We start from the raw sequence: 16802 nt of genomic DNA on the forward strand, positions 1-16802 counted from the left end.
TGTTGACGGAAGTTAGCCTATTTTCAGGCGCTGCGTAATATCAACTCGCCTGCTGCACCCCTGGTACAGCAGCAAAGTTCCTTGATTATTACGCCGGAATGAGAGTATAGTTCCTAGCCATATCGGCCTAGAAAATCGCAACTTTTCATTTTCCGTCAGTCTTAGTACACGATGTAACTACAGAAGAGTCAAGTTTTAAATAGGAAAAATATCGAAACTCTTTGGTCATTTTTGAGCGAGATGCTAACGGTCTAATCAGATTCAATGATCTATGTTAAGCTAAGCTAAAAGTGCTACCGCCAGACCCGGAGATCGGCTGAATGGATTCGAAAACGGTAAAACTCAACTGTTTAACTCTAGGGGAGATGGAAAATGAGCCTATTTTCAAAAATAGTGGAGTGTTCCTTTAAGAAAGAAATACACAACTGATCCTAATTTTAACTGAAAGACACAATTAATTCCTACAGAATTCAAGCATTGATAAATCAGGTTTACAAACATACGTAGCGGGAGTGGTGTGGCGTGAAGAACGCCGGTCGAGGTTGCTGATGCCCGTATAGAGTGAAATATTCCTGAGGACTGCCGTGACCTCTGAACACACTACACAACATGGCCAGACTCTGAACATCACTCATCTGCCTGTAGTGTTCAAGCCTGTGGAGGAAAGAGACAAAGTCAAAGATCATGAGAAAACGAAGACACCTTCATAAATTAATGCACATATGCTGGTGTCATCAGTTAATAAGCTGCAACTCACAATGTCTCCAGCAGGTGTCGCCCAAATGGATGTTTGGCCCAGGGAGTTCCAGCATCAGGGTCAGGATCGGGACTGAGGTCAAGATTTGTGGCTGCAGAAGCAAGTGCCCATACCTAGAGACAGATCATGGAGAAATGAAAATAGCTTGTTCATAAATCATGCTTACACACACACTACAGGTCAAAATAATTAAGAGTTATTCATGTTTTTGAAAGAAGTCTCTTATGCTCACCAAGCCTGCATATATTTGATTAAAAATACAGTAAAAACAGCAATACTGTGAAATGTTATTACAATTTACAGTAACTGTTTTGTATTTGAATATATTTTCAAATGCAATTTATTCCTGTGATGCAAAACTGCATTTTTTCAATTATTATTATCAATGTTGAAAACAGATTTTTGCCATTTAAAATTTTTGTAGAAACTGTGATTTATTTTTTTCAGGATTCTCTGATGAATAGAACGCTTGAAGCAACAGCATTTATTTGAAAAAGGAATCTTTTGTAACAATATCTATCTTTACTGATATTTAAAGCATCCTCGCTTACTAAAAGTATTACTTTCTTTAAAAAATTATTCCAAACTTACCGGTTTTTACAAAGGTATTAAGCAACACAACTCTTTTCAACATTGATAATAATAAATGATACTTGAATGCTAAATCAGTATATTATACTGATTTCTGAAGGATCATGTGACACTGAAGACTGGAGTAATGATGCTGAAAATTCAGCTTTGCATCACAGGAATAAATTACATTTTAAAATATATTCAATATATATTCATTTTTAATTGTAATAATATTTCACAATATTACTAATGTTACTATATTTTTGATTAAAAAAAATGCAGCCTTGGTGAGCATAAGACCCATCTTTCACAAAAACAAAAAAAAAATCCTACCAACCCCAAACCTTTGAACGGTAGTACAGTAAATGTAATTGATTTTATCGCACTACTTTCATGTAACACATATAGGCATGGTTTCACAGACAAGGCTTAGACTAAACCAGGATTAGGCCATAGTTCAATTAGAACATTTAAGTCATTTTTATAATCGTGCCTTAGAAAAAAACATTACTGATGTCCATCTTGAGACAAATCAAAGGCATTGATATATATTTTAAGATCAATCAGTGCAAGTTTCTTTCAGTTGGAACTGCTCAGACTTACAATTTAGTCTGGGACTAGGCTTAAGCCTTGTCTGTGAAACCGGGGGTTAATGTTTAAATCTTGTTGTTATGCTTTCTAAACAGTCTACAGTGGGGCAAAAAAGTATTTAGTCAGCCACCAATTGTGCAAGTTCTCCCACTTAAAAAGATGAGATTTTTATTCTGGTGCAAATATTACATCTTAATTATTCCAAACATTTGACTGATATTACATACCTTTGCTAAATCCCTGCGGCCCACTGCTAAGGCCGCCGCCCCATTCTTCTGACACGTGTCCTGTGTGTCATTAACATTTAGCCTAAGGCGAAGAAAAACAAAAAGATGCTGAGGATCAAGATGACATTTGAACAAAAGCATGTCACAATATTGGCAGGTGATGCTGTAAGTTGTCGCTGTTACTAGCAAGAAAGATATCATCTGAATATGACCTGGAATGCATTTCTGTCTAAGAAAACACAACATACACGTATGTTTCCCCGAGGGCTTTGTGCACAGGAAGCAGACATGAGATTTCCTGGATGATGACTTTGCCAGCCAGTTTGATGGGTCTGCTGCTGTAGTCTCCTCCCTCTCGCTTGCCTTTCCAGCGACGGGATTTCTGAACACCGTAAAAATGACAAACAGCAGGATCAGTCACTTTCTGATGAAAATAAATCAATCAATCATATCCTAAATGAATCCTATGGTTGTCAGTATGAGAAAACCCCTTTCGAGAATATAATTATAAATCATTATATATATTCAATTATTATTATTATGCATGTAATGTTATCATTAGAATTACTATAATCAATTATTAAATTAAATTAAATCAAATCATTTTAAATAAAATTAAATATGTTTTTCTAAATGCTTCATATTTGTTAAATGCACTAAAGAACTTGAATTATTATAATAAATGTTGAAAAGCTGTTAAGATTGACAGAAGCTAAAGCATAGTTTGAAATATCATTAGGGTCTAAAATTATTAAAATATTCAGTCCCAGCCATAAAATTTAAATTTAAATATTTAACAAAACTTTAATCAAAAAGTGATTAAAAAGTACTAAATTAATAATACATTTATTTACACATTTATTTATTTATATACTTATAGTTTTATTTAGTAATTTACTTATATACTTAGATATTTATTTACTTAAAGTCATCCCTGACTAATATATATATATATATATATATATATATACATACATAGAGTACATACACACACATACAATTTTATTATTTATTTTTTTCTTCTGTTTTTGGCTGTAATTTAAAAAAAAAATGTTTGTGACAAACTGATTGGTTACAGTGTTAAATGCAGCATCACATACATACGAAAGAGGGAAAAGGGATGATCTTTCATTTTTATGATCTGTGATTATCTGAATTTTTTTTCAAAGCAGAAAATACAGGGAAAATGTAGAGCTGTGATGTGCCATACAAGAAATGTATGATGACAGCAAATAACAAGCAACAAAACATTTGCCATTAGAGCACGTAGATTAGAGAGACAGAATAAGTGTGAGGGAGGGGCAGGGGTCAATACCGGACAGTCATGAATAGTCTGCACAGACCACCGGCGGGGAGCAGACAGAGGGGGCTTCTGATTGGATAAAACAGACCACAGCAACATGAGTGAGGGACACATGCCACCAAAATTCAACAGGAGAACGACAGCACAGAGAACAACAGTGACAATGAACTGTGAAAATGGTGCTTTTGAACCGGTGGAATAAGCGGGTGGATTTTTTAAATAAAAACCCATTTAAGAAATCATGTATAACCATTTCTGCAGACAGGCAAACACACAGGGCCATTTCACTTTTAAAAGCCCTCCCAAAAACAACATGAATAGAATAGAATAGAATAGAATAGAACGTTCCGTTCCGGAGCAGAGCAGAGCAGAGCAGAACAGAACAGAATCGACTAAATCCTAAACTCCTGACCACGGCTGCTGAATATAAATTTGCTTAAACGCTTAAGCTTCCCGCCAGCACTAATTTCAGTCCTGTGTGATGAGTCTCACCCGCTCTTTGTAGTAAAACGATGATATGGACACTTGGTCTTTGTCTGTGCGTGTTGGGCTCCCGCTGTACAACCTCAGGGTGGTCTGAGACTCCGTTCGCATTTTCATGGGCGTCATCACCCCGCTGTGATACGCTGAGAGAGCTGACAGCGACCTGCACATGCACACAGACTTCATCTTACGACACGTGTCTTCCATTGTATTCAAATAACAATATAGCATAACATTCCATGTTTCAGATAAAGCATGCAAACTGGATTGAATATTCACCTGGGAGTAGGTTCAGTCGGAGGGACTGTACGATGCATAGTTATGGGCCGTGTGAAATAAACCAAGGAACCTAATAAGCAAATTAAGTTGAAATGTATGTGTTGGATTTAAATGTAAAAACAAAAGTTTGGAATAATGACGATTTTTTAAAGTCTCTTATGCTCATCATGGCTGCATTTATTTGATCAATAATACGGTAATAAAAGTAGTAGCATTGTGAAATATGTTTACAATTTAAGAACATTATTCTAGTTTAATATGTTTTAAAATATAAATTATTCCTGTGATGCAAAGCTGAATTTTCAGCATCATTGCTCCAGTCTTCAGAAATCATTCTAATAAAACAATTTGAAAACTATTTTTGCTGCTTATTAATAATGTTTTGTAACATTATACATTATAATTACATAATAAATACAATTTTAAAACATATTAAAATAGAACGCTGTTCTTTAAATTGTAATAATATTTCACAGTATTCTTGTTTTACTATATCTTTGATCAAATAAACACAGCCTTGATGAATATAAGAGACTTTAAAAGACATCAAAAAATTATTTATTCCAAACTTGTGACCAGTAGAATATATATACATTTGACATATTTTATATTACAGACAGAAAAAATGTCTACTTCATGCATCAGTTTGGCATTCAATTAATAAACCGTGGACCAATATTAATATGCGTAGATGGAAGAAAAGGGTCATATCCCAGCCCACCTGTCCCACAGAAGCGCGCCCCTGAGGTGCGTGGGAAGGGGATGTTGGAGTCCTGGTACGAGCCGTAAGTGTTGCTTACTCGAGGGAAAGCTGGAAGTGCAGGAGTCACCGGGTTGGTGAGCAAGTAAGGGTTCGTACCGTCCTCCTGGACATCCAACAGCAGACAGTGAGTTAAAAACTCATCATGGAAACTACTGGTAAATGTGTTTGAACAAAATGATGAGTACAAAAGTAAAGCTCACTCACCATGACTCCATCTGACTCTAAGCAAGACACCAGCTGTCGAACACATGGCTCTAAGCAGTTCTGGTTTCTCTTCACCTTCTGAAGTGACGTATCAGTCAGGATCTACAAAAGAGATGAGGCTGCTTCAACATGACATTGTTCAAAGCTTTGAGTAAATCTCAAGCGTGATGGGTGTTAAGAGTTTCAACCTTCTGTATCTTGGTCTTCGTGGAAGACGAGATGTTCGTCGGAGAGACGAACTGGAAAGCTGGAGCTGCATTGTTGGGATACTGGGCAGGAAACTTCACCACGAGACGGACACGATTGGCTCCGCAGTCGGCCGACACAAAGCAGCTGCGGTTGACGGCATCCATCTACAAGAACATTAATGTCACCATCTTATTTATGTTTGACTGTTATAATTGCATCCCATTTATTCGAATTCTGCAACATGGCACAGACCATTTTCAGCAATCACAGTGACTGACCTCCACATTGACATTGCGAATCTGTAAGTTGACTAGAGAAAACTCTTGCTGCAGAGTCTGAGGCAAACCTGGTACGTCATTCTTACCGCTGGACGACAGGCCAGACTGAGGGCCGTCAAACTGATCTGCGAACAGACAGTAATTTACATTCATTAAAACTAGGATCTGACTGGAACATCCACTTTTTCAAATCACCATAAATGAAGAACGGGGTCAAAAATGAAAATTCAATGCATAAACAAAGGGATTTAATAATCAATAATAATTATAAAATATTCAATGCATTATTTTTTTATTCAAAATAATTTTTTTAATATTAGTTACAAATCTACCAAATTTAGATCCACAATTTACTTTATGTGCATCTTATATTTTTTATATGTTCAAGTTTATGGTCGGTATGATTTTTTAAAATGTTTTTAAAAGAAGTCTCTTATGTGCACAGAGACTGCAAAAACAGTAATATCGTTAAATATGATTACAATTAAAAGAACTGTGTTCTATTTTAATATATTTCGAAATGTCATTTATTCCTGTGATGCAAAGCTGAATTTTCAGCATCATTACTCCAGTCTTCAGTGTCACATGATCCTTCAGAAATCAGTATAATATGCCGATTTAAATAAATAGATAGATAAATAATATATATAATTTAATGTCATAAAAATCCACCAATTCCAATCTACTTCCTGTGAAGATTTCTATTTAATTCATTTATTGAATTCTATTTGTTTATTCTATTCTCTTATATTCTATTTAGCCACACAACACAAATAAATAGATAATAGACTTAAACATAATAGATTTAAATAATAACAGATTTAAATATAAATTGATAAGACAGGGAGACACACCGTGCTCACAGCTACGCTCATGTCTTCAGCAATTATGAGTTGAGTCAAAATAATTAAATGAATGAACCATGATGCATCAAATCCCTGTCAGAGCTACTCTTCCCTTTTTTCACCTTGTGAGTTGTCCGCTGTGAATCCAGGGCTGAGCGGAGGTTCGGAGCCTTGGAACCTCAGTGTTTTCTCCGTCTCTGTGGTGAGAGTCAAGCCCTCCATCAACTCGTCCGCAATGCCATTGGCACAGCACAGCTACGGATCACATGAGTCCATCAGTCTCAAGCATAAAGTCACCAGCTGTAGTGAAAGGATTGAGTTCATGGGCATCACCTTCTGAAGTTGAGGATCTACTCTCCATATCCTCAGGGTTTGATCTCTAGACCATGTGACCAGCTGGCAGTCTTTGGAACCTAAAATACAGAATGGATTGTGTTTTTATTCAAATGAAGCACTCGTTCACAGAATTATCACCATCTACTAGTTGCTCCTCTCACCTTCTTTCTGCGGCCTCCACTGAAACTCAAGTACAACGTCGTCGTGGCCCACGAAAGCGTGAACAGGACTGTTCAGTTCCAGCGTGCTCCACAAGAGGAGGCTGTTCTCTCGCCGCAGCTGAGGAACCATCACTGTAACCAGGCCGTTAGAGAAAGGCTGAACAGTAGAAAAGGATGGATGCAGTGAGTACTTTATAATATGCTAATTCATGTTTACTGGAATTATACATGACATTTCAATGATGCAAGTATAAGGGGAAAAAGTACACTTCTGGACAAAAATTAAGATTTTTTTTGTTTTGATTTTGCAATAAGTCTCTCATGCTCACCAAGGCTGTATTCATTTGATCAAAATTAAAGTAACTGTTTTCTATTTTAATATATTTTAAAATATAAATTTATGCATGTGATCAAAGCTGAATTTTTTTTTCATCATTACTGCAGTCTTCAGTGCCACATGATCCTTCAGAAATCGTTGTAATATGCCGATTTGATGATTGGTGCTTAATTATTAATAATGTTTTTTATTATTATGAATGTTAATCAGTGTTTCCACAAAAATATTAAGCAGCACAACTGTTTTCAACATTGATAAAACAAAATGTTTCCTGAGCAGAAAAACGAAGGATCATGTGGCACTGAAGACTGGAGTAATGATGTTGAAAATTCAGCTTTGCATCACAGGAATAGATTACATAAAAAAAAAATATTCAAATAGGAAACAGCTATTTTAAATTGTAATATTTCGCAGTGTAACTGTATTTTTGATCAAACAAATGCAGAAGTGATGACCATAAGTGATATCTTTCAAAACCATAAAAAAATATTACAAATTCCAAACTTTTGACCAGTAGTGTAACTGCATAACATCAATAAACAATACATCAACAATTTAAATAGAAGAAAGCAGCATTAACTACACAGAGCTGTTGTTCACTGACAAGCTGCGCAAAAAGTTCTGACCTTTGTCAAAAAAAGTCTTGTTGATTGTTGCCTTTTTCTCTATCACACTTTAGAAATAATCAGAAATGATATATCAATTGAAAACTTAAAATCTCAAAATTCATCCTTTGAAACCCATTTTAAAATCAAACATTGCATTACCATGAAAATGGTACATCAGTATCATGTTACAAAATGTTCATGAATTATACAAATTTAAGTTTGGATCGTGCACTTTCACCTCTATGTTCAAAAATGTGAGTGACAGTTAAAGGGTTAAAATATAATTTATTCCTGTGATCAAAGCTGAATTTTCAGCATCATTATTACTCATTCTAAAATGCTGATTTATTATCAATATTGGAAACAGTTGTGCTGCTTAATATTTTTTGGAACCCGTGATACTTTTTCCAGGATTCTCTGATGAATAAAACGTTTAAAAGAACAGCATTTATTCAAAATAGAAATCTTTGGTAACAATATATACACTACCGTTCAAAAGTTTGGGGTCAGAAATTTTTGTTTCTCTTTTTTTTTTTTTTTAAAAAAATAATTTTTTTATTCAGCAAGGATGTGTTAAATTGATCAAAAGTGACATTTATAATGTTACAAATATCGCAAAATATTAAGCAGCACAACTGTTTCCAACACTGATAATAAATCAGGATGTTATACTGATTTCTGAAGGATCATGTGACACTGAAGACTGAAGAGTGTATGATGAGGAAAAATCACCTTTGCATCACAGAAATAAATTATATTTTAAAGTATATTAAAATAGAAAACCATTATTTTAAATGGTAATAATATTTTACAATATTACTGTTTTTTTCTGTATTTTTGGTCAAATAAATGTAGCCTTGATGAAGAGAAGAGATTTTTGATCCCAGCCTTTTGAACAGCATTATATATATATATATATATATATATGCATACCAGACATTGTATCTGTTATCATGTTTGTTTGCTTTACTTTTAGGAAATTGGAAAGAACATTTATACCTTGAAGGATGTTGTTGATGAAATTCGGGATAAACCAACAAAAAGGAGTTTGGCTTTTTTGCCATACAAGCTCAATTTCAAAGAACCGTTTCCAGAGCACGTACGATTTGGTAATAACAACTTATACTATTACTAATGTGTCTTATGTTGAATTATTTGTTATTTGAATGCTGAAACTGTGTTATGGGTGATGATTTATGCATATTAATTTTGATTTACTTTGAAACACAGTTACAGAATTCGCTAAAAAGACAGGAGACTATCCCAGTCTTTCAGCAACAGACATCAAGGTCCTGGCTCTAATAGAAAACCATTATTTTAAATGGTAATAATATTTTACAATATTACTGTTTTTTTCTGTATTTTTGGTCAAATAAATGTAGCCTTGATGAAGAGAAGAGATTTTTGATCCCAGCCTTTTGAACAGCATTATATATATATATATATATATATATGCATACCAGACATTGTATCTGTTATCATGTTTGTTTGCTTTACTTTTAGGAAATTGGAAAGAACATTTATACCTTGAAGGATGTTGTTGATGAAATTCGGGATAAACCAACAAAAAGGAGTTTGGCTTTTTTGCCATACAAGCTCAATTTCAAAGAACCGTTTCCAGAGCACGTACGATTTGGTAATAACAACTTATACTATTACTAATGTGTCTTATGTTGAATTATTTGTTATTTGAATGCTGAAACTGTGTTATGGGTGATGATTTATGCATATTAATTTTGATTTACTTTGAAACACAGTTACAGAATTCGCTAAAAAGACAGGAGACTATCCCAGTCTTTCAGCAACAGACATCAAGGTCCTGGCTCTGACTTATCAACTGGAAACAGAGAATGTGGGAACTGAGCATTTAAAGAAAGAACCTGAGAAAAAGGTACTGATGATTGATTGATTGATTGATTGATTGATTGAAGGTGTCATAAAGGGGCCATTTTAGGGCCACGCCCCCCTAAAACGGCTCGTTCTAACACGCCCCCACATATCTACCTCACTATGTGGAAATATTTGCATAATGCCGCCCAAATGTGCACGCAAAGAAAGGCGTGGTATATTTTAAAAAGCATCATATGACCCCTTTAATTCAGATCTTAATTCACATTCATTCACATCTGTTCTAGTTTTCAACACTGTTTTCTGTTTGTGTTTCAGGTCCAAATATTCAGTACACAAAGACATCCAGAGACTCCTGTTGGCATTGCTGGTTTCCATTTTCCATCAAAAGTAAGACATTACTTGCAAATGCAAGTATTTGAGTAATGTTATTAAAATGAATATCCAAGGCTTCTTCCAGTTTGACACCGATGTTTTTACTGAAAAAGTAAATATACATAGACAGATAATGCAGATGTACCTTAAGGGCTCCTATTAATTTCAGCTTTTTTCCCCAAAAAAGTCTTCAGGCAAACAAAGTACAGCTGTCCAAATCCCACCTACAACAAATGAGCCACAAGACCCTGATACTTCACAGTTCAACACCTTTCAGTTTTGGAGGAATCCTCTGCCCAGCATTGAGACTGACCTTCTGGAACTGCTGGTGAGGAACCCGACAACATCCAAACCGCTGCCACAGTCACTTTAGACCAAAATAAATCCTATTTTCCTTCTTTCTGTCCTTCTCTCTAGGCAGCAGATGCCATCACAGTCACAGACAAACTAGAGTCTGTTGACCTGTCCACTGACAGTCAGCTGGCTGAATCTGAAGATCAAGATGGCACTAGTGGAGACCAACACGAGGAAGAAGAAGAAAGCATCGATGAGGAGGAGGATGGTGGTGATGGTGGAGGTTGGATTACTCCCAGCAACATAAAGCAAGTCCAGATGGATGCTAGTAACTGGGGACCGACAGCAGATGTCAGAGTGGGCTGCTTGACCACTGACTTTGCCATGCAGGTACTTGTCATTGATTAGACACATTGGAAATAATCAATTAAAACATGTTTTTCACAAATTTTATAATAATATATTTTCCCAACTGTGAACCTTGTTTACATTAACAGAAAAAGTTATTGGATTATGAAAATGAGGATTCTTATTGTTCATTGTAACAATGTGTGCTGATTAAAGGAATAGTTCACCCAAAAATTAAAGTTTGTTGAAAAATGACATCCAAGATGTAGATGAGTTTGTTTCTTCATCAGAACAGATTTGGAGAAATTTAGCTCACCAATGGATCCTCTCCAGTGAATGGGTGCCGTCAGAATGAGAGTCCAAACAGCTGATAAAAACATCACAATAATCCACACCACTCCAGTCCAGCAATTAATGTATTGTGAAAAGCTGTGTGTTTGTGGTTAACAAAACTGTCATTAAGACGTTTTTACTTCAAACCATTGGTTCAAGCTAAAATACGAGTCCATAATCCATAATATTGCTTTCTGCAGTGACAAAGTCATCACGTCTGAATCAGAAGAGAAATCCGAAACAAACGCTGTTTACAATTGAAAACAGTTCTGAACGAATATGTCGGTGGATTTTGATGAGAGAACAACAAGGGATGGACTTTTTCAATGGAGGAAGCAATATTATGCATTATGGACTCATATACACATACTCAAATGTGTTTTCTTACAAACATGCAGCTTTTCACTTCACAAGACATTAATTGATGGACTGGAGTGGTGTGAATTACTTGTGGATTATTGTGATGTTTTTATCAGCTGTTTGGACTCTCATTCTGACGGCACCCATTCACTGCAGAGCATCCATTGGTGAGCAAGTGATGGAATGCTAAAATATTTCTTTAACCATGCACATTAAGCAAGTGTGGTCAATTATGTCCATTATTTTGTCACAAAAACCTAATGTCTTGTTGTTTTCCTGACAGAATGTTCTGATTCAGATTGGACTGCATGTGCTGTCTGTTAATGGCATGCTTATTAAAAACACCAGGAGTTACATACTGCGCTGTCATGCCTGCTTCAAGTAAGTGATGGACTCGGAAAAGAATAACAGTTTTGGAGCAGGAATAATTACACATTTATAATAATATGTGATGTGTGTAACTTTGTCACTGCAATTTTTTTCTTCTTCTTGTTGTTTCCATATTTTCAGGACAACAACAAACATGAACAAATCTTTCTGTCCACATTGTGGGAACGACACCTTGAAGAAGGTTGCTGTCGGCATTAACAAGGACGGCACCATGCAGATGCATTTTTCCAGGAATTCAAAAGTGCTCAATCCAAAGGGGAAGAGAGTGAGTAATGCTTTGGATGTTATAACAGTAAATGTAATGTTATATATGAGCTAAATGCATTAAAAATTTGGAAGGCATTGCATGAGTAGTGTCAGATAAATCAGTGTTAGTAATCATGTACTTATGGTTTGTTTCTTCTCTTGTCCTCTGCAGTACTCTTTGCCTTTGCCACAAGGAGGAAAACACGCCAACAACCCACACCTGGTGGACGATCAGCGTTTCCCCCAGCAGAGATTGTCTAAAAAGGCTCGTCAGAAGACTGATGTGTTTGACCCAGATTACCTGGCTGGCAGCTCTCCGTTCTCCGAGCACGATATCTACAGCAGGGCAGCCAGTTTGCAGCTGCGGGACACTCAGACTGGAGGAGGAAGACAACGAACAAATCCTAACGCAGCACGCAAAAAATGTGTTAAGAAGTGATTATGTTCTCTCCCTACCTGCAGATTCTGGACTGGAAGCCTGAAACATTGAATTCTTGATTGAATTAAAATGTTAGTGGTGATTTCTCTTAATAAATCGGTTTCATCTTTCTCTTGACCTTAGGTTTAACTCTGTATCACAAAATATTTTCCATAATCTACCCTCATACCAGTTGAAACTGTGAAATGGAAATCTTATTTTTGTGCTAACTTTTAATAACTTGCTTTTCTGATCTAGATATAAAAGACACTTTGCAAAGACAATCTGCTATTCCAAGCAAACTCTATTTTGTGGGAAAAACAGAACACACTTGATTCATTGTAATGAATATCAGAAAGAACAGTTCGATATTTTTATCCAATTTTAATAAAACTTTCCCCCCAAAACACACTAGAAAATATGAGCAAACAAAAAACATACAACAGGTTAAATCTAATACGTAATCAAATTAAAAGTACATACTGATGCCACAAAGAAACTCACACAGCTTTGGAACAAGTAGAGGGGTTGTAAATGATGACAGAATTTTTATTATTGGATGAACTATCCCCGTTTTAATGCCTTTGCATTAGATAAGCTTCATCTGTAGACGAATGATGCACAAGCTTTTCTTAGAACTATATTATTATTATTATTTTTTTTTTGCAATGACATTTCACCAGCTAATCGCCCGTGGTTTTTAGTATGCATGTGAAGTCTCAAGTTCTCAAATTCATACAGGTTTTCTAGCAGAGAAACCACAGGTTTAGGTCACCACATTAACTATGAATGTTCCACTAACCTCTAACAACATTTATTTTGTCTTTATTTTGAACAGATATATCATATAGATATATCATGTCACCATCTTTTTGTATAATGTTTTGCTTAAAAGTGCCATCTTTCTTTTTTAATAAGATATAAACTCAAGTGGCATTTATTATCTATTTCAAAGACATTCAGACATTTTAAGTGTGACTTAAGAGTCCCAATACTTTTTGGGACCATTGTAACTCATAGAAAACACGTGATTCAAAGAACGTATTTTTCCCTGACTTAAATATATTATACCATTTTTAATCAAAAAAATTAAGTTGCAATTAAAAATGCGAACCAAGCCCTGGTAAAAGTATGTCCAGATAGTTATTTGCTATAAAAACAAAGCTTAATTATTTAGGACCCCTAAAAACACACTGCATGTAGTGCTTTTTATTTTGACAACATCTCCTCAACATTATTATCTGTTGTGGAGAAACCATCTGGCCCTGTTAAGTCCTGTTCATCAATGGTCATTTCAGTCTCTTGGCTTGGGGCGTTTTGCTCTGTACTGACCGCTTCAGCAGAAATGTTCTCAATTTGAGAAAGATCAGATGCTGACACAGGCTCTTGTTGTTCAGAGAAGACAGACTTTTCTTCTTGAAGTGTTACAGGTTTGAGTGCAGTTGAGAGATCTGATTCAGCTGTGGTCAGGCTGCTCAGATCAGTGCAGAGCTCCAGGACAGAGGTCACGGGCTCCTTCTGGGGCAGAACAAACTCCAGCGGCTCCAGAACTGTGTTCACATTGATGCAGCCAAGACTGCCATACTTATAAACCTGGGTTGGAGGGACACCTACAATACAAATACAAGACAAACCTGCAAGTTAACATCAAATGGTGTTTGCAATCGGTTTTATTTTTGTAATGTGACAAAAATGTCGATGTTATCCTGAGGATATTCACCTAGCATGAGAGCAAGCTGGGCTGGAGGAAAGAGAACTTGTAAACATCGGTTCACGAATGGCACCATGTCTTCAGCAAATGCACTGCAGAATTGAACAAATAAATCCCGTTCACGGCTACTGAAGGCAGATACCTCGGCTCGATGGAAAACCAGGATCAGCTTGGTCACCTAAGAACAGAATAACATTGTACATCTACATCTTTTCCTTTCATTGTCGATTTGAATTCAGTCAATCTACACTACTGTTGGAAAGTCTAGCAAGATTTTTTTTTGAAGAAATTCTTAAAATCACACCAAGGATGATAATAACTATAAAGCTTTAAAAATGGTTCTAATTCTAGAATATGAGATTATGGAAGTCCACACCATAACTATAACAATAACACAGGGGAACGGTATTGGAATACAATATTGGAATGATATGTTGGAATCACTTTCAGATCATTGACAGCCAATCAGAATCCATCCTGCTTTAAAGAGCTCAAGCATTTAAAGTGGCAGACGACAAAACTGCAGTAAATCCAGCCTCGATGGCCATAAGAGGAAAAAAAAAAACATACCTGTAGCATACAGTGGTGTGAAAAAGTGTTGGCCCCCTTCCTGATTTCTTTTTTTTTTTTTTGCATGTTTGTCACACTTTAATGTTTCAGATCATCAAACTTGGGCCATGTATGTGACGAGAGGGGCGGGGCCGAGAGCCGTGGGAACGGAGCGAGGCCGGTGGAGTAATTGCGAATGCGCGACACCTGCACCACTCACCGGTCTCGAGTCTCACGGAGGAGCTCCGGAAGGATACAAAGGAGGAGTGACGACAGGGAAAGACGAGAGAGGACCAGGCCTGGATTTTATTTTGTGTTTTGGTTTCGTTTGTGCGCGGCAGTCGTCCGCGAGGGGCTGTCGCGCTATTTTGTGTTTATTTTATTATTAAAGTTTTGTTTGAGTGTTCGCCGGTTCCCGCCTCCTTCTTCCCGATCTACAAACTACGTTACAATGTAGTTTTGGATTTTGTTTTCCCTCAATAAGAAAAACCTTCATTTAAAAACTGCATGTTGTGTTCACTTGTGTTATCTTTTACTAATATTTAAATTTGTTTGATGATCTGAAATATTAAAGTGTGACAAACATGCAAAAAAATAAGAAATCAGGAAGGGGGCCAACACTTTTTCACACCACTGTATATTTCTAACATATTATTTATGTAATTAATTACCTTAATAAGGGCTTCCTCAACACATCTGCTAACTTCTTGTGCGAGTCCAATAGGGCAGCACAGTCGTAAGTCATTGAAGGTTGTCAGGACGTTATTGAGGAAGCAGGCTAGAGGTGGGAAATCCAGCAGGGCCATGGGGGGCTGCAGTGTGCCCGGCTGGGTGCTCGGGACCGCCGGAGGAATGGTGCTTCCAAGTATGGACGGCAGAGAAATCAGCGTGTACAAGTTCATATCCTCTTGGAACTTGTCCACCGCTTCCTGAACAGCCTTCCGGAACGTGTCCATGGCAACCTGCTGAAATATGGGAGCGAGTTGGCCACGGAAATCCGCCCCGACCCGGCTAAATGAAAGGCCGAAGTACATGCACTGGCCGAGCAGAGAGTCCAAACGGCTTCCCACACCACGCTGGAGGTCCCGATCGAGGGTCTCCAAAAACTGTGCCGCCTGCTGCACCACCCAGCCGTGAAAGATGGCGCTCTCGTTCAACGCCTGACCACCGGGCAGCAGCAATGGATCCTCGTCTGAAAATATGGCGCGATACTGGGTGATGATGTCGAAGAGATGCACACGGCAGGTTTCGATGGTTTTGGTAATGTGGAAGTAAGGGTCTTCATCCGGGACTGCGGCAAGAATAGAGCGCAGCCAACTTCCACGGGCTTGCAGGAACTTGACACGCAGCTCGGCTTCGGTGAAAACGTCCATTCTGCGCAAGTATCCGATCACGCGCAGACAAACCGGGAGCTGTGTATTACTACGCAGTTGTTGAAGAAGTTGGTTCAGCATGAGCTGAGCAGACAGTCGAACCTCGTGCACAATTCCCTAAAAAAACACAAACAGGAATATTATTTAGTATAAAATATTTGTTGTTTTTCAGACATTTTTACAGTCCACCAGGTGAAAAACATAAATCTTATCAATTACAAAAGAGCACAACAAATGTACAATTTTTTCTGGAATTTAAGTTGTTACATTTATCATCTGAAACACGCTGCAATGTATATTTCAAAGCGAATTAAATAAATAAATAACAGGAAAATGAATACAACATTTAATTAATGACTAAATTGAATTTAAAAAAATAATCAAATCAATCATGTTTTTTTATAATCTAGCCATTTACTCCTTTATTTTTTCCTACCGTTACAGTTATTATTTAAAGGGGTCATCGGATGCTACATGCACTTTTACAAGTAGTTTGAACTGAAATGTGTGTTGGCAGTGTGTACACACAACCACCCTATAATGATGAAGATCCACCCAGTGTTTTTTTTTTTAATCTGGTTAAATCTTTACCCCTTTCTCAAATCGAGCCGATCTCAGATGCT

The 16802-nt window shown here is 36.8% G+C and overlaps 3 protein-coding genes across 3 annotated transcripts in view; 1 reads left to right on the plus strand and 2 right to left on the minus strand.

Moving 5' to 3' along the window:
* wdr59 (WD repeat domain 59) overlaps positions 1–7224 on the minus strand; it is a 20525-nt gene extending 13301 nt beyond the window's left edge. Inside the window, exons 1-15 of the mRNA XM_016292658.1 lie at positions 7207–7224; positions 6990–7146; positions 6826–6905; positions 6615–6747; positions 5648–5772; positions 5369–5533; positions 5181–5282; positions 4935–5079; positions 4214–4283; positions 3944–4097; positions 3464–3520; positions 2397–2530; positions 2149–2230; positions 758–870; positions 504–654 (exon numbers count right to left, since the gene is read on the minus strand). Coding sequence (XP_016148144.1) covers positions 504–654; positions 758–870; positions 2149–2230; positions 2397–2530; positions 3464–3520; positions 3944–4097; positions 4214–4283; positions 4935–5079; positions 5181–5282; positions 5369–5533; positions 5648–5772; positions 6615–6747; positions 6826–6905; positions 6990–7146; positions 7207–7224 — 1686 coding nt within the window. The remainder of the gene's footprint in view (positions 1–503; positions 655–757; positions 871–2148; positions 2231–2396; positions 2531–3463; positions 3521–3943; positions 4098–4213; positions 4284–4934; positions 5080–5180; positions 5283–5368; positions 5534–5647; positions 5773–6614; positions 6748–6825; positions 6906–6989; positions 7147–7206) is intronic.
* A 7-nt stretch (positions 7225–7231) lies between these two features.
* Positions 7232–12659, plus strand: nob1 (NIN1 (RPN12) binding protein 1 homolog). The gene is made up of 10 exons (XM_016292668.1): positions 7232–7237; positions 8911–9033; positions 9438–9570; positions 9692–9825; positions 10101–10172; positions 10345–10485; positions 10575–10841; positions 11776–11873; positions 12003–12147; positions 12301–12659. Exons 1-10 carry the CDS (start codon positions 7232–7234, stop codon positions 12565–12567), a joined length of 1386 nt encoding a protein of 461 aa, XP_016148154.1. The 3' UTR covers positions 12568–12659.
* Positions 12660–12668: 9 nt separating this feature from the next.
* Positions 12669–16802, minus strand: part of cog8 (component of oligomeric golgi complex 8) — a 7365-nt gene continuing 3231 nt past the window's right edge. The window contains exons 3-5 of the mRNA XM_016292020.1: positions 15478–16296; positions 14267–14435; positions 12669–14156 (exon numbers count right to left, since the gene is read on the minus strand). Of these exons, the coding sequence (XP_016147506.1) occupies positions 13756–14156; positions 14267–14435; positions 15478–16296 (1389 nt within the window). The 3' untranslated portion in view covers positions 12669–13755. The remainder of the gene's footprint in view (positions 14157–14266; positions 14436–15477; positions 16297–16802) is intronic.

The sequence above is a fragment of the Sinocyclocheilus grahami genome, unplaced genomic scaffold, assembly GCF_001515645.1.
Source record: "Sinocyclocheilus grahami isolate Dianchi unplaced genomic scaffold, SAMN03320097.WGS_v1.1 scaffold14.1, whole genome shotgun sequence".
Taxonomy (NCBI): Eukaryota; Metazoa; Chordata; class Actinopteri; order Cypriniformes; family Cyprinidae; genus Sinocyclocheilus; species Sinocyclocheilus grahami.